We start from the raw sequence: 18,754 nt of genomic DNA, 5'->3' as shown, positions 1-18,754 counted from the left end.
TAGTTACTCTGTGGCTTCCAGACCTGGATCTTGGAAGAGTTTGGAAACTACTAACAGTTCTGCTTGCTTAACTCATTGAGAGAGTCCTGGCAGAATTCTCCGATTAGAGAAATCCATTTTTTCTTATGGTCACTTTCTTTTGTGCCTCTTGAATCCTCACTTTAAGCAACTCTGTCTTTCCCCTGCTATCCCCTGAATTAAACGAGAAAAAAATAAACCGCTTCTTCAAATTACAAGCTAATGGCTATACATTTTTTTCTCTCCAACAACAACAAAAAATACAACCAGTAAGTGGGACATGAAAAGTGAAATCTAAACTCTATTGTTCCAATGCATACTATAAAATTATTGTGAACCATCTAATTCAATACGAGGTAACCAAACACTTCCATTTTTAAAGCAACAAATTGATAAATAATTTGAAAGCCAATAATTCGCAATCCACATATTCAACTCAAATAAGATGAGAAATATAAATTTGAGATTTTTCAATCATCAAACTAGACCTAGGTTTCACCAGACTGGTGACCTGCCCACCTGCATCCATTTATTACCAAAAAACAAAAAACAAACATATTCTCCACTCCACGTGGGAACAGAAAAGATTTCTCTGGCTTTTATAAAGGCCATCTCAAATTTGCATTAAATTATTCCCCATTTCTAGTCAATCACTTGCTGAAAACGACGACTTTTTGTCTAAATTTGCATTGGCTTTTGCAAATATCATGAATGCCTGTTAAAATTCAAATACTATCTTACACCTCTTAATCACTTGCTATTTTAGACTAAATTGACATGGTAGCTTCCACACTAAGAAAAAAAATAATTGGGAGCGCAAAAGTTCACAATACTATAGCTAAAGATTTACAGACATTTATAGGAGTCATAACTTCGGGGCAAGTTTAAAGAAAACATAATGACAGAGAATATTTCTTTTCGGTATCTGTGAAGCTGTCAATTCAGCACTCTTTTGACCTCAGCAACAAACAAGGAACATGTTCTGCTTCAGGCGGAAGGCTATGTGTGTAGAGCCAAACAGTGCGAGTGTTACCTCATTATAAGTATCTTCAAACCTGTTTTGGTAATCTGTCAAGGTACTTCTCAAAGTCTCAAGGACAAGAGAGAGCCCGGGAGCTTTATCTTTGTCCTCGTGGATGCCTAAAGAATGGTAGAAGATGAGAATAAATTCCTTAAAAATCACAAAGAGGAAATGTCAGCTAAACTGTAATAGAAACATTACAACTAGTTAGGGTGGGCAGTGACAATACAGCACACCAAAGAGCAAATTAAGTCTCCAAGACATAGTGTTGCACAGTAACATTTTTAATACTCCACCTAAACAAATCAATCAGTGGTATTTATTAAGCACTAAGCAAATGGTCACAGAACAGATGAAATAAACATAAAGAAGCAAAATTATACTTTTCAGATATCCTCTACCTCAAGATTTTTTTCTCATAACCCAGTGACTAATAAAACTGCCATTTACCTAGTTTTTCCAATGGGATAATTAAACACTTGCTCCAAAGGGATATATCTGGAAGTTGCTTTATATGCATTGCATTTTTTTGGATTTCAACTTGTGGTCTAATTCTACTTAATTTACTACTTAATTTAAAATGATTTCTAAGCAAGCAATCAGAGAATCTTCTATTAATCTTGGAAATATGATTAAACCATTAAAATTCAGTTGAATTACAATTCCATATAAAAAAAAACAAAAATACACATCCCATATAGTCAAAACTGATACTCATTATACAGTGGGTACTTTAAAAACTATTAGAGGATAAAAAAAAAATTAGTTTATTTGGCTTAAACGTGGCCGAATGTAGTTTAAGATACTGCTTCTAATGAAGCAACCTCAGTTTAAAAAATTACTTTGCATTGATTAAATAGTCATAGATGACTACTAAGCCTATGTTCTCATCCCTGTTTTGGAGTCAGTGAAAATAGCAAGCTATTGGTGTCAGATATTTTTCTTTAGCATATTTTAGAAAAGAAAGTCTAATGAATATTTCTACAGAAACTTTCTTTTTAATAAACATTTTTTCCCCTACCTTCTAAACTCAGTCCATTTCACCAACAAAAAAAGACATGGTTTTAAAACACTCAACAGTGACTGTAGAGCTTTGGGCAATTTTCACTTTTGATTTTCAAATTACGACTGTCCTTGGTTAGTTTATAAATAAAAAATACAGAAAATATATTTACAGCAAGCATCAACTTAAACCAAATCATTCCATAATTATGAATTGCGTCATATCAGACTATTTTCTGTATTAAACTGTGCTTTCATTTTATACAAAATCTTTTGTTAATAAAATCATGGCTCTGATTAACATTTATTTATTTTGAGTTGGGGTACTTAGTGAGCATAATACATCTCAGAATTCTGGGAACGAGAGCACAATATAATTTAAGCCAATCCATATACAATTGAACACCTAAGCTAACGAAATGCCATTCTATGCCCAGGGTCACAAATAACAAATGCCAGAGGAGCTGATTGCCTTTTTTGATGTGTAATACTATATTCTATTTTATGTGATTACTGGGTGCTGGAAACACCTTAGTGTTGAGAAGCCTTCCCTCTTCAGAACAACATCTCTCAGATTTTCAGTCAGACAAAAATCACACCAGATCTTCTGGAGCAAGGAACTCCAACTTCAAGGACCAACTTGAACAATAATACTACTTTGAATTCATATTGCACTTATTTTTCAAAAGTTCTCTCTGCTTTTTATCCTCACAACAGCTCTTTGAGGCAGGGAGAGGCTATTATTTTCCTGTTTAAAAATAAGGAAACCTACGAAAAGAGAGCTTAAGTGACACAGCCCATCAGTGGCAGAATCTCAGCTTCAATATGCAAATCCAGTTCTTTCCCCTAGGCTACACTCCCTCCTACCACAGTAGAAGGACGAGAATGGATAATTGCCTTTCAGGCAATCATTAAAAATGTGGGTTGAGCAAGAAGGCACCACAGCCAAGACTGGTTTGATGAAAATGACTCTGATTAAAACACCACTTCCAGTGATGCAAGGAGGACATCCTCAACTCCTTCAAAGTGCCTCCAGAGGTAGGCCTCTCAAAATCAGTGGCATGACAGGCAGATCAATGTGGAAAGCAATTCAACAAAAAAAAAAAGCCACCGGCCGCATGGACTTAAGATGGTACTGATGGTGCCCCAGGCCTCTTTCTTTACCAGATGGACTCATGACTCCACCGGAAGCCTGTCGCCCCCATCGCGGTTCCCGGAGCTCAGCTCCCGGGATGACCGTGCAGCACCAGCTGTGTAGTCTTCAGCCACTGCTAACCATTCATGGGGCCTCTCTACCAGGTGGCCGTGCAACTCTCCCGGGTGCCTGCTGTGCCCATTGCATCTCCCCACCAGCTCTGCTCCTGACATGCCCTGTGCACCGCTAGCCCTGTGGACTTAAAACACCGCTAAGCATTTGCCACACCTCTCTCTCCACCAGACGACTGTACCACTCCCGCTGGTGCCTCCCATTCCCTCATCCTCCCCGCCTCCCCAAGGCCCTCAGCATGCTCCTCTACTGGACTGCCATGCTGACTCCCCAAGATCCCACACTACCGCCCCTCCACATCACCTCCATCTGACCTGCTTTGCACTATCCCAGCTAGAAAGAGAAAAGGAGCCACAGCACGTCACCTCCACAAAACCTTAGCAAAGCTGGGGCAGCTGCTGCTGTCACTGTGGCTGCAATTGTGACTGTGGACTCTGAGCCACAAGGAGACTGAAATTCTACTCTTCCAGTCACGATACCCTACTGATCTGTGATTTTTGTCTTTGTGATGTCTTAGTGTTTTTGTTTCATCTCTCAGTCCCCTTTCCCCATTGAGCCCCCCAAGGGATAGGGACATGTTTCATTCCCACCTGTATATTCTTTCCCAGTGCTTAGTACAATGCACTGCCCACAGTAAGCCTGGCTCTCCCTATTGCTTGCTATGTGACCTCAGGTAAGCAATTTCACTTCTTTGTGCCTCAGTTTCTTCAACTGCAAAATGGGGACTAAACACCTGTTCTCCCTCCTACTTAGGAGCTGTAAGTCTCATGTGGGACAGGAACTGTACTTGACCTAATTAACTTCTTTCTACCCCAGTTTCTCTCCCTCAGGATGGCACCTGGAGAGTTTCCAGTCTTCCACCAGCCTCGGCTATGGGAGGGAGAGTCAAGCAGAGGCATACCCATTCCATTCCTAGCATGGGCAGTGGCTAGCCAGTGAAAGGCTATCTCCTACAAGTCACAACTCACCTGTGTTGGGCAGCAGCAGTACGGGAGAGAGTCGAAGGTGGAAGCTAGAGTTTACTGCACGCAAGAAGGCAATGGTAAACCACTTCTATACTTTTACCAAAAAAAACTCTATGGATGCACTGCCGAAACAATTGCATATGGAGAGTGGGACGTTCTGGGAGACACATGTCCATGCAGTCACTATGGGTCAGGGATGACTCGACAGCATAAGACAAGACCCCAGCTTAGAAAAAGTAAGCACTACATTACTACTACTAAAACAACAAGCAAGACCAAGAAGAGGTTGCCAAAGCTAATAATGACATCCAGGGCTATGGTAACCGCCAAAAAATGTACTTATGGCTGTAAGACCTAGACCAAACCACAGAAGACTTATCAATCTAGCTTCTACAGTAGTTTAGCTAGTATCACCTACAATTCCTACTCAACATGAAATGGCAGAACAAGATTACCCATAACGAGGCCCTGGAACACAGCTCAGCTGCATTGAGGCAATGCTCAGATCGTAAGCCCATTTTGGGCAGGGAATGTGTCCGCTAATTCTGTTGTATCGTACTCTCCCAAGTGCTTATTACAGTGCTCTGCACATAGTAAGGCACTCAAGAAATACCACTGATAGATTGATTGAAGATATTACAGTGTGTTGTGCAGGGCACCTGGTGCAGCGTGGTCTAGTAGACCTAAACTCTACTACTGGCCCCTTGGGCAAGTCAAAACCTCCCTGAGCCTCAATCTTGTCATCTGTAAAAAGGGAACAACTTTACCATTTGCTACTTCAGAAGGATGTTGTAAGGATAAAGAGAGAAAACTGATATTGATACTCTTTGGAAAATAAAAACATAGAAATTACCCCCACTGAACTAAATGGTCCAGGCAAACCTTTTGCCAAATAGCAGGCACTCCTTGGGGAATCAAATTCAGAGCTGGCTCATTTATTTAAATGAGGTAGAAGACAAAAATCTTTCATGAATAATAGGTGGGTGAGTCACATGACAGTGGTGGCAAATACTGAATTTACTTTCTCCATTGTTTCTACATCCTGAATGAATAGCCGAAGCCAGGATGGTGAGGTCATCAAAATTTTGATTAATCAAATCGATCCATCAATGGTACTTATTGAGTGCTTACTGTGTGCAGAACACTGTACTAAGTGCTTGGAAGAGTATGATACAACAGAGTTAGTAGACACGCTCCCTGCCCACAATGAGCTTACAGTTCCTACTAGCATTGTAGATAAATCTTGAAGCAAGATTTATCTGGAAAAATATTTTTCTGGTGAGTGTAGGTTCAAAGCTTTAATTGAAATAGTTTTCAAAACATAGACATGAGACTGTGATTAATGACTCAGAAAAATAAGGGAAAAGTGAGAAGAAACCTAAATCCTGTGTGGAAGACAATAAAAATCCTTAGGATGTGTTTGGAATTTCTGCACCACCCTACCACAGTAAAAATTAATCATAAAAATCAAAAAAGGCAGGGACATGCTAAAAGGATTGGACCACCATGGACTAGCTATTATATTATACTCTCCCAAGCACTCAATACAATGTTCTTCACACAGTTAGTACTCAATAAATACAACTGATTGAATGATTGGTTGATTGATTGAAACAGCTGAGAGAAGGAGGCCTCTATAATTGTTAGAGCGCTGGGACAGAAGGGAAGCCTCCTCAGGAGCCGTGTGAGTTAACAGGTTGCACCACCCTGGCCTGAGACCTCACAACTGAAACGACATGGTCCACAACTAAAACTAGAAGTTTACACTATTTTACTACTAGAAAATCCAAAGGATCATATTAAAATAGTCATCTAAGTGATTGAACTGAGGTTACTTCATTCCTGCTCCCTTCTTTTCTCCTCTATTTTTACATACAAGTATTTGAATATTGGGTGAAATATTCTGTGTCCAACCTGATTACCTTGTATCTATCACAGCGCTTAGTATAGTGCTTGGCACATAGTAAGTGCTTAAATACCATCATTCATCCGTATTTGCTGCAGTGGGAGTCACTTGCCTGCTAGTAGGTCCTCAAACAACATTTGGCCTGGCCTCCAGTTCTTATTATAAATATGAGTTTAAGAAAAAGGTTGTGGGGTGGGGTGTCAGTTAGAAATATAGAGGGTAAAGAAAGATATAATTAATGGTTGAGTCCCAAATGGGATAGGCAATGACCTACAAATCCCAAATTCATGGGATCATGCTGAGCCATTATGAAGTCTTTTCAGTGGAGTTTGGGCCAGGTACAAATAGTTCCCCGGCTTCTACAGACCATGTTTATTTTTCCCTCCCTGGATCAAAGTTGGGACCAAAATCAGCCATCCTGTATTTAGAACTCATTGTGGGCAGGGAATGTGTCTGTTATATTGTAGTCTCCCAAGCACTTTGTACAGTGCTCTGCACACAGTAAGTGCTCAATAAATACGACTGACTGACAGTAAGCTCTCAAATATGACTGACTGACTAAAGGATGGTATTTGGAATTAGGAACTCCATTCAAGATCCAATTGAAAGTTGTGCGTATACCCCAGTGTCTATGACAGAACCAAACTCCCAAGCCAGACAAGATCAATGTTGGGTTTTAATTAGAAATACCAACAGGAAAAGATCACAACAGAGAATGCTAAAGATAAGGTTTGTAAGTAGTATTTACATCATCTGAGGTTCATCAAGACTGCCAGGACCAACCTACAGACCTGATTAACAAGTCAGCTGCTTAGGCTATGTGCTGCCTGAAACTTTTGTTTGGGGATAAACCAGGAAATAGGGTCTAAAATCACCCCCAAATTAAAATAATGACCAAAATGGCTTCCTTTTAAACCCAGGTATAGCTTAGATGGAGAGAAAATCATTACCGCATAAAAATTACTTCTGGGCGGGTCTCCAAGCAGCAGGCAGACATCCCCTCTCAGTCAATAGGCAGCTTTCACACCCTCACTTCTCTCCACTTTGCTCTCAAGAGAGCTCAGCTATGCCCTAAGGGCCTTGGGGGGTGGCCTGCCGGGGGCTGGGGGTGGGGGGTTGAATTTTCCCCTATTGACTGATGAGCCAATCCCCTCCCCAAATATTCCAAATGACCCCTGAGGGGCCTGGACCTGTGACCTTGCTCTCTAACATACAGTAAATCCCCTGGACTGTGGGGATTACCCTCCCAGCAACCTACATAGCAACCAAACAATTGTGGTAACATCTCGTGAAAGTGAGCCTCGGCCCACTTCCAGTTTAGCCTAGGCTCACTTCTGGTCCAGTTTATCACTCCCATGTTGGGTGGTCCAAAGGAAGGGCCGGAGTCAGTCAGTCCCAGGATTTCTGATCATACAGAATAATTTAACTGTACAGAGATGAGTAACAGATACACTGGGAAATAAGAGTGATGAGATTTTTTTTTCTATTATGAAACGCCACATTTGAAAGTGTGGGCGATCCACCAGGGTCAACGTGGTCTTGAAGCTATATGGTATCACTGAGTCATTAAATGTTGGGAAATTATTACAGCCACATCCCTTCATTATACAACACAATGGCATCTTGACAAGAAAGTTATATGGTTCCAAAACAAGTCTCGATATAAAAATTGTGGCAGATTGGCCATTGATCTAGATATTAAGCATCAGCTAAAAAGGCAAGTATGGACCATAGTGCACATACTATCCATATATTTCTGCAAACTAAGTGACTAGTAAAATCTCTATTTTATTAGCTCTGACTTTTTAAATTAGATCACAAGGCAAACTAGAAATATGAGAATTAACCTATACTGTAGTTCAGCAGAATAGAAATATGAAAAGTAAACTTCACTTTTACTTCAGATCCATGAAATCACATTTTAAAATGTAGGTGTAAATTTTTTTTAAAAAGGCAAAAACCCAAAATGGGCAAGTCACTAAAACAATGTATTGTAGTGTCATCTCCTGAAAAATATGAAGAGACCAAAGGAAAAATGGCAGGACTGTAGAAAATGGACTAATAGGTGTTTTAAAATGTTAGAGTTACTATACCATATTTGATATATTCTTGTAAGCAATAGTGTTAGACACCTGTTTCACTTTTGATAACATAATTGTACATTTTTCCCTCGTTCATACAATTCCTTGGTCAATAGATGATATTAACAGAATTATTATAGCACACTAAATATAATAAAGTAATTCTAATGTCACTTTGCCATACTTACATGGAGGGCACATGAATGTAAATGTGTGAAATGAATATGACAATTGACTGGAAAGCAGCAGTGTTGAACAAGCAGTGTGTTGTAGCCTGTGTCCTACATAACCTTTTTTTTCTTTTTTTCTTTTTTTGGAATAAGTGACCTTTAAGTTGCTGAAGGTTGCTTCAGAATTTGGCTCAGTTCAATCAAAACATCTGTTCCCCTCGCAGGTATACTGTACGGACTTTTTTCTCGGTTGGATTCAAAGCACAGCAAGTGAACCCTTTTCTGCCTGATCATAAAGATCCCAGCACTTGTAAATCAAGTTCTGGGCTGACAACAGTAGGTCCAACACTCCGTCACCCTTTCTCAGCCAGCTAGGCCAACTGACTGCTGTGAGAACTGCTCTTACCATGTCATCAGATCGAAACATGTTGAGCAGAGAGACTGCAAGAGGCATCTGCAGAATTCCCACAATGTAGTGACTTTGGAACATTGACAGATGCATCTGTCATTTTATACCTTCAACTAACCTGATGTCCGCTCAGTCGACCCAGGAAACATGTCCAAGATTAATACCAGTTCTTTCGCATCATTTTCACGTGTCTGTAATAGGTCGGTCTGGTGTCTCTTAACCTTTATATTATTTGAGAGGAGAGAGAAAAACGGGAAATATCACTAACTGTAAAGCTGTATAGTTTAAAAAAAAAAAGACTGTAAACCCATAGGGTTTCAAATATTTTTGAGCCAGTGGATTTTTAAAGTAAATACAGACACTTGGGACAACTTGGCCAAGGATCACTCCAACTGGAGAGGTAAGATAACATAAGAAGTCCAGCTTTTTGAAGCATTATGTCCTCAAAGGGAGATTAGGAAAAGAGAGCAACAAGAATTAGGGACCTTGCTTCCCTCTTCCATGAAAATGTCCGCCCAAGTTAAAACCAACCTTGAGTATCTGCAACCAATCTTATTAGTCTCAAGAAAACTCATCAGTAAACTACATGGAATCAAAAATCATTTTCATCACCAAGAGATTGCTGCTCATGTTTAAAGACCTAAGCAAATGGCTAAGAAAGTGTAGGAGACATTTTGGATACATCAAGATCTTGGAAGCGGCCTTTATTAATTACATCATTGTCCAAAGGCCAAACCTGAGAGATACTGATATTTCTGCGGCAACCTTTGCGGGGCCAAACACTGGACTGACAAACACCTGACACATTCCAAACTTCTACAAACCATAAAGCCAATGAATCTCAAAGGGGCAGCCAAATCATCCAGAAGGCCAAATGACCACCTCCCTGAGAAGAAATATGAATACGAGAAATTTCCAAAAAAAAAAAGAAAGAAAGAAAAGAGTCAAAGCAGCCCTATCAGAACCTATCCTACTGTGAGTAATGAATGGGAGTCTCTATGAGATTCTCTGTCAGACAGACTTTAAGGTTCTAAGTGCTGTCAGAAGGAAATACCAGGACTAATGTGATGAGAATGACTCCGAGATTGGAAAGCCCCTTACAGAACAAAGCATCATTCATTCATTTACTCAATTGTATTTATTGAGCACTTACTGTGTGTGAAATATTGTACTAAGCACTTGGGAGAGTACAATATAACATAAACAAATTCCCTGCCCACTTTGCTTACAACACCACCTTGCAGATCCTCACATCCCCAACAAATGGGACGTTTATCATCTCTAGACCATGGAATACGGAACCAACTAAGAAGCCCGTGAGACAAGTTTGAAGATGCTAAGTCTGAAGAGCCATAAAACTAAACAGACAGAAACCCCACTAGGGTCTTCTCTGCATCCCTAAATCATTTTTATGGTGGCTCCATATGGCCCACACAGCACCATGAAGACCACCCTCATTACAGACAGAAACCGACGACACAACACTCCAATGATCTCAACACACCACTTTTTCTACCATCAAGGTAATGTCCTTCGAAGAATAATTTGCCAATTTGGTGAAGATGTGTTTTTTGTTATAGCACTTAATGAAAGCAACTCCACAGTCAAAATCAGGAGAAATGGAAAACGACCAGATTGAATGGCAATATGTACCAAGATCCACAAGCTGGGAAAGGATGGGCTGCTTAGTAATTTGTACAGGCTCCTCTCCAACATCTAGAATGCTTAGGAAATGTCACAGGGTTTCAGAGATGCTTGCATTATCGCCACCATCGAGAAGTAGCATGGCTAGTTGGAAGCCATGAGTCCTATATGGGACAGGGACTGTGTCCCATCTGCTTATATTGCATCTACCCCAGCATTGAGTACAGTGCTTTGAACATAGTTAAATGCTTAACAAATGCCACAATTATTATGACTGTTCAAGAAGGAAGAGCAGACGGTAAAAACTAATATAATAATTATTATTATGGTATTTGTTAAGCACTTACCATGTGCCAAACACTGTTCTAAGTGCAGGGGTAGATAGATACAATGTAATCAGGTTGTCCCACGTGGGGCTCACAGTCTTTATGCCCATTTGACAGATGAGGTAACTGAGGCAGAGAGAAGTTAAGTGGCTTGCCCAAGGTAGAACAGCAGACAAGTGGCGGAGCCGGAATTAGAATCCACGTCCTCTGACTCCCAAGCCCGTGCTCTTTCCACTAAGCCACACTGCTTCTCTATCTCACCCCTCTCCACTGATGTTATTTATTGAATGTCCACTGGGTGCAATGCGTGGTAATATGTGCTAGGGAAAATACAACAGAAGCACAAGACACATTCCCTACACAAAAGGAGCTTATATTCTTCTTTCTGAACCAACAATGGGACACCATCGTTACGCATGCGCTCCCAAAATCTTACTGCAGCTTCCAACCACAGTAGAGCACAGGAGAAGATTTAGGAAAGCATGGGAGAACAAAAATCAAGAGCATTTTATATCATGAGTCAACCTAGGCTCTAACAACTAATAAAAAAATTTGGCTACCCAAAGAAGTTTATTAAGATTTGTCCTACAACAACATGGTTGGCTTCATCAGAATTTCAGGTACCACGTTTGATATTTTTCCATCATCATCATCATCATCATCATCAATCGTATTTATTGAGCGCTTATTATGTGCAGAGCACTGTACTAAGCGCTTGGGAAGTACAAATTGGCAACATATAGAGACAGTCATCATCATCTTCATCAATCGCATTTATTGAGCGCTTACTATGTGCAGAGCACTGTACTAAGCGCTTGGGAAGTACAAATTGGCAACATATAGAGACAGTCATCATCATCTTCATCAATCGCATTTATTGAGCGCTTACTATGTGCAGAGCACTGTACTAAGCGCTTGGGAAGTACAAATTGGCAACATATAGAGACAGTCATCATCACCTTCATCAATCGCATTTATTGAGCGCTTACTATGTGCAGAGCACTGTACTAAGCGCTTGGGAAGTACAAATTGGCAACATATAGAGACAGTCCCTACCCAACAGTGGGCTCACAGTCTAAAAGGGGGAGACAGAGAACAAAACCAAACATACTAACAAAATAAAATAAATAGAATAGATATGTACAAGTAAAATAAATAAATAAATAAATAAATAAATAGGGAGGGAGGGAGGAAGGGGAGGGAGCCCTACCCAACAGTGGGCTCACAGTCTAAAAGAATATGTATCTTGTTCTATCTTTTCTGTGTAGCCACAGTAGAGGACCAAAAACTAATCGTGGATGCTGTTATCAGAATACGATTTCTGTTCTCTGGAAAATTCTTAAATCACTCAATACAGGAATTCCTATATGCTAATTTGAATCAAGGATGGAGAAGGCCTTTTTTTTTAGCAAAAGCTTCGAAAGGAATGAGAACCAGAAGGCAAAAGTAGCACCAGGCACTGCAAACTTCAAACATGCCAGCACAAGGGATGGTTTTTCTGGGCACACAATGTGGCCAGGACTGTGGTCCTGAAATGGCCTTTTTCAGTCTCTTTCTCTCACACACACACACACACACACACACACTCTCTCTCTCTCTCTCTCTCTCATAGGTGAACTCACCATCAGTGGTCATTAAGACAGGTAATTACAGCATCCATCTTTCTTGATGGTTGAGATGTGGGGGTAGGGGCCTACCTTAATTGATTAAGTATATATTGCAACCAATCAATCAATAGTATTTATTGAGCACAGTGTGTGCACAGCACTGTACTAAGCATATGGGAGAGTACAATATAACAGAGTTTGTAGACACATTCCCTGCCCACAGTGAGCTTACAGTCTAGAGGAGGGGACATGCAGTCTAGTATTGTATGCAACACTTGGGAGTGTGCAATAAATATGAGACAGTCTCAAGTGCCACTTACCTTTCTCTTCCTCCCTCCCACCTCTTTTTTTATTTCCCCTTCTTTCTCCTGATTTACTTATTGCTCTACCTAAATCCCCACTTAACTCCTCCTATATTTTGGGATTACAAAAATGATATAAAAACTTAATATAATAACAGTTTTTGTAACATTAACATTGTTAAGGATAAGACAATGTAATTGTTTATAAAATATAAAGGATGAAGATAACTGTGGTATTTAAGTACCTCCTATGTGCCTACCTCTGTGTTAAGCACTGGGGTAGACCCAATATGATCAGAACACAGTTCCTGTCCTACATGGAGCTCACAGTCTAAGGCAGGGAAGGAGATAGGTATATAATCTCCATTTTTCAGATGAAGAAACTGAGGCACAGAAGTTAGGTGACTTGTCCAAGGCCACGCAGTAGGCAAGTGGCCAAGCTGATATTGGAACCCAGGCCTCCTGATTTCCCGGGCCTGAGCTCTTTCCATTATGCCATGCTGCTTCTGTCCTCTTCAAGCATTTACCATTTGGCTACTCCAACACAATATAAGTGTCTTGGATGAAGCCCTGGGATAGCCACTTGTGGCCAGATCGCTTCATCCAAGGACTCTCATGATAGCCAAATAATTCTATAACATAGTCTAACAACCCCCGATAGGCACTGGAACATTCTGGTGCACAGCAAATTGTAAAAGTGCAAGCCAAAGCTGCCTCAGAGCCCAGAATCTCCCTTACTGAGACTTTCTAGCCAGGCTAACATGCCCAGCATCTATTACTGTAGTTTACACTAAGGCAAAAGGTAGCAGGCTAATTCATCACCAATGAGTTGCACCAATTGTCAGTTTATTTAACACGCCTTTTCCAAATTTGCTTAGTCCCACTGAGGATGAGACTATTCAAAGCATAGGAAAACTGGCCAAAGTGTGAAGGTGTGCCTTAGCTCCATTTCTGGAAAGCATTCATGAAGCAAAAGCAATTAAAAAATGCTAAGGCATCTAAATCTGATGGCATTCCTATCTACAAGAAAGAAAGAGGTCCTAATGCTTAGCTCTATCAACAAGTTCTTCCTCAATTTATGAAATACTGAAGAAATGCTACAGGATTTCCCACCCTCAAAATTTCATAAAGCACAGGACTGGTCAGGAAACCTGGATTCCAATTCTGACTCCACCACTTGCCTGTTGTGTGACCTTCAAGTCACTCAACTTCTCTATGCTTCATTTTCCTCATCTGCAAAATGGGAATTAAATGCCTGTTTTCCTTCCCCCTTAGACCGTGAATCTCATGAAGGGCAGGGACCGCCTTCTGTGATCTGATTGCATTGCTCCCCCTTAGACCATGAATCTCATGTGGGACAAGGGACTGCTTCTGAGATCTTATTGCATTGTACCTAGCACCAGTCCTTAGCACACAGTGAGCACTTAAAAAATGCACTTATTTGTTATTCATTATTAGCTAACTCCATTTATACTTGTACTTGTTAAGCGCTTGCTATGTGCCAACCACTGTTCTAAGTGCTGCAATACTGAGTACCTAATATTGAGTACCTAATATGTGCGGAGCACGGTATTTAGCACTTGGGGCCAGAGAACAGATGTTGAAGATGTGATTCATGACCTAGTGAAGCTTCCAATCTAGTGAAGAAGGCCAATTTACATGAATAGCCAAATATACAATAGATAAAAGGGTAAGCGAATAGATGAAGAAAAACCAAAGCAACTCAATAAGTAGATAGCTAATAAACAGATATATACATTCCCCCTATAGACTGTAAGGTCGTTGTGGGCAAGTTCTGTGCCTCCTGAGAGTACAGTGCTCTGCACACAGTAAGCGCTTAATAAATACGATTGAATGAATGAATGAGTGCTAAAGTAGCTGATTGAGTGGCATGATCAGAAAGGTGGGAGGATCAGTCAGGGAAAACCTCTTGGAGGAGTTTAAGGTGAGGAGAGATGGCATCCCAGGTAGAGGGAAGGTATGAGCAATGGGTCAAAGATGAGAGCATTGCTAGGGACACACAGTTAAAACTTTAGCTCCAATAAGAAAGGTGAGAGAGCTGGCAGGAAATGATCAGTATATCTCACTGCTTTTCATGGCGAGTATTCCTGGATTGGGAACCTCTTGAGGGAGAGGATCTGTGTCCGGAGAGGATTGCCTCCGGTATACTCTTTCCCAGCGCTTAGCACAGTCCTCTACACACAGTAAGAACAATAAATAAATACTATTACTATTATTATTTTACCCTGAAGTCTTCAGGATAGGTTACTGTGAAATACACCTCATCTGAAAATCACATTTCAGACCAAAATTCAGCACATGAGACATGATTTTTGCAGGATGTTGGAAACAGAAGTAGTGCGGGTTAAATACCAAGACATACTATACTCTATTATTTCCCCTATCGCTAATCTAGTTTAAAATAGGTCTCCCCCTGTAGACTGAGAGCTCCTTGTGGGCAGGGATCATCTTTACTAACTCTGTTGCATATCAGTCTTCCAAGAGTTTAGCACAGTGCTCCGCTCAAGATAAGCACTCAGTAAATAAATACCACGGATTGATTGATTGGAGACCTAACTGTGGAAAAGCCTAAACAAAATACTTTTATAGCAACTTGGAGATCCAGCATAGTCCCATGAGAAATATAAATGTCATCTGATAAGATATTTAGTGCCATTTGAATAGTTGATAAAGAACAGAAGAAAAAAGATGTCTCAGAGTTGTACAGCAACAATGGAGATGTATAAGGCTCACTCCCTCTCATAATGAGTAAAAACTAGCTTCTACTTGAACTATTTAGAAGGAAATTGGGGACATTTTTCTGAAGTGTAATCTTTCCTATGGGAATTACTAATTACTAATAATAAATACTGAACTAAGAGGGAAAAAACACCAAAGAAAATGTTCACTGGTCTAGTGAACAACTAAGCCTTGAAGCAGTGTGGCTCAGTGGAAAGAGCACGAGTCTGGAAGTAAGAAGACCTGAGTTCTAATCCCAGATCTCCTACCTGCCTACTGTGTGAACCTGGATAAATCACTTCTCTGTGTCTCCTATAGAGTCAAAGCTACTAGTTCATTTCAGGCGAGTATATTATGTCACAGTCATCAAATAAACTGATGTCTACAGTGACGTGTGATTGTTTACAAAGAAAAAAATACAGAAAGTTCTAAGATAATGGTTGCTTTCACTATGAATTTTTGATTAAAATGCCACAACAAATTTAGGGAAAATTCTTCTGGCAGTATGTCTCTGTCTCTCTCTCTCTGGATCGGAGGCGACGCAGTCTGGGGAAGAAAAGATTGTGTGCATTGCACACAGAATCAATCACATGGTATTAAAACATGTTTTTCTAATTGTGTGGTTCTTCGAGAACACAACTCCCATGTTATAGGAGAACTGATTGCCCATATACACGGCCATTTGCAAAACTGAATTCCTTAAGAAGAAAAATATATCTTGAGCAAAAGCTCTAGAGCCACAGAATTCCCTTTTCAATAATAGCATTTCCTGGAACTCAAATGGTGACGATCACTGAGCAGCAGAAAAACATCTCTCAGAAAGTAATAGGCTTAAGAAGAATACTTCATTGATGAAAGCACAAAGAATGTTCTAATAAGGCTAATTTGAAACTAACAGTTCCCATGTTTAAGAAAGTAAATATAAATAACCTCTCTGTAATCTGAAAAGACCCAGTTGGGTCTGTTGAGTCTCCGGTGTATGCTAGTACATATGAAAACTATGGGGCTTAACAGAAATTCAATGGTATCTAGAGTTTTATTAAATTGTTATTAAATGCATAGATTTTTAAATATAATTATTAGCATGGTATTGTTTTCTTAAAACCACTTCTACAAGTGCAAGCCAATTGTGAGACTGTGGAACAAAGTTCTAGTCCAGTAGGGTAGCTTGAAGCCTAAAAGATTAGTTCACTTTCTGTGATGCTGTTAATTGTAAAGTGGTTAAAAGTACCAAATACATTTGATCCTATAAATTATATTTTTCAAATGCATTTTCTTAGAATTTAATGATTTTCTTTTTAAATAGAGTTGAATTTAGAGTGTACATTATGCAGTGTTTATATTAGTTTGGTGCCTTCTAGCGGCTCAACAAAACTCGATTAGGTTTCTCAGACATTACAGTAGGCTTTTATATTCCTTTTTCTAAGAGCAGGGGACCTATCATTTTGAAATTAGTTTTATTAACATTCTCTTTCTGCATGTTTCACAAGCATGTAGATGCCCTAATACACACTGCATTTATTTGTTTATTCATTCACTTGTGCCTGTTATTAATACCTCTTTCTCACTGTTAACCGGAGAATATTTGTCAATTAATGCCTCATAAGATTGCAAGACCACTGAAGGCAGGGAATGCATCTTTTCTTTCCTTCATAACTGACAACACCGCCATCCTCCCTTTTTCTGAAGCCGTCAACCTGGGCATTATCAGTGATTCCTCCTTCTTTCAACTCTCATATTCAGTCTGTTGCTAAATCCTGTCGATTTTTCCTCCACAACCATTCTTGGATCTTCCCTTCTCCATCCAAATGGCCACCCCAGTTCTGGGGCTTTTCATGCCCTAGTAGAAACTCCTGGCCATCGGCTTCAAGGCAATCCATCAGTTTTCTCACTCTCACCTATGCACTTTCTTCTCCTATTGTACTCCATCTCACACTCTCTGTTCCTCCCAAACTCATCATCTCACAATGGCCCTTCCTTCTGCCCCTCTAGACTGCAAGCTTGCTGTGGGCAGGGAATGTCACTGTTTATTGTTATATTGTACTTTCCTAAGTGCTTAGTATAGTGCCCTGCACACACTAAGCACTCAATAAATACAATTGAATGAATGAAGGCTTGAAAATCCCTCTCCCTTCAAATCTGCCAGACCACAGTTCTCCCATCTTCTAAACCCTTGACACTCCGCCTCCTCCAGATGGTTTTGCCCAACTAATTTTTCTTCCTTTCTGGTCACACCCCCCCCCAAACTATCATCTTAGGACTTCTGCACTAACTCAGTACTTTAATACTCATACCCCCTGTTGTACTTCTGTCTGTATCACTTAGCGTACTCTATTTGAGCACTACTTCCTTCTATTTGAAAATGATTTTATGTCTATTTTCCCTGCTAGACTGTAAGTCCCTTGTGAGCTGGAATTATTTGTTCTACCTCTACCGTACTTTCCCAAGTGCTGAGTACAGTGCCCTGCACACAGAAGATGCTTGGCAAATACTATTAGTACTAATACCGTTTGAAGATGATTACATGAATTTGACTGATAAAACAGATACATGACTAGCAATCTTTTTCAATACTGCTACATTTTTTTCCTAATCATAGTGCTGGCACCTTTTTCATTCTCCTCTTTTTGTGTCCCAATCATCTCAAAACCACCACTTTTAGAGAGCCACCCCATTACCAATTGTTGTAACATGAGGAGTATATGTCACTCAGTTTGTTTTCCTTTCCATGTGCTTGCAAACATACTACAGAGTTATTATGACAAGGATACAGTCCACCCGAAAGAGCAGAAATAATTGGCAAATTGCTAGAAAAAGCGTAAGAGAAAGAAATACAACAGTGCTCTCAAGGCGTAAAGGGGAAAAATGATTGCCTGAGGCAGGATAGGTGGGGCAGTGACCACGACAATCCAAAAATACAGTATGTGCTTTTGTGACAACAGAACATCTGTCCTCCTTACTGAAACAATATCAGGAAATGCACGCACAGCAAAATATTTACAAAAATTGCAGTGAAATCAATAAACTGAAAAAAATCAGGTGTCTAGTATGCAGTTTAGTCACATAACACCATAAATTCATCAAAGATTAGAATAAATAAGTAAAGAAGGCCCCAAGCTAATACATATGGCAGTAGTATTTATTTGATGCACTTCTTTACCAGGCATGGAGCTCCACAAATAAAGGTTAATGTCAATGAAATTGTAAAATAATTCTGGAACAATCACTTCATAGCAGCTGCTCCAAAGAAACTAAACTAACTCTCCCATAAGACATGTTGGAAAATTTGATAGTTTT

At 40.0% G+C, this 18,754-nt stretch overlaps 1 protein-coding gene across 4 annotated transcripts in view; it reads right to left on the bottom strand.

Moving 5' to 3' along the window:
- The window catches only part of CCDC171 (coiled-coil domain containing 171), a 179,676-nt gene that overhangs the window by 102,637 nt on the left and 58,285 nt on the right, over positions 1-18,754 (bottom strand). For all 4 annotated transcript variants that reach the window (XM_038769913.1, XM_038769916.1, XM_038769917.1 and 1 more), the window contains 2 exons: positions 8,958-9,060; positions 1,052-1,158 (listed from right to left, as the gene is read on the bottom strand). In XM_038769913.1, the coding sequence (XP_038625841.1) occupies positions 1,052-1,158; positions 8,958-9,060 (210 nt within the window). The remainder of the gene's footprint in view (positions 1-1,051; positions 1,159-8,957; positions 9,061-18,754) is intronic.

This window comes from Tachyglossus aculeatus, chromosome X4 (assembly GCF_015852505.1).
Source record: "Tachyglossus aculeatus isolate mTacAcu1 chromosome X4, mTacAcu1.pri, whole genome shotgun sequence".
In the NCBI taxonomy this organism is placed as follows: Eukaryota; Metazoa; Chordata; class Mammalia; order Monotremata; family Tachyglossidae; genus Tachyglossus; species Tachyglossus aculeatus.
The sequence above is the reverse complement of the archived record's forward strand: the minus strand, read 5'-3'. Positions and strand labels throughout refer to the sequence as shown.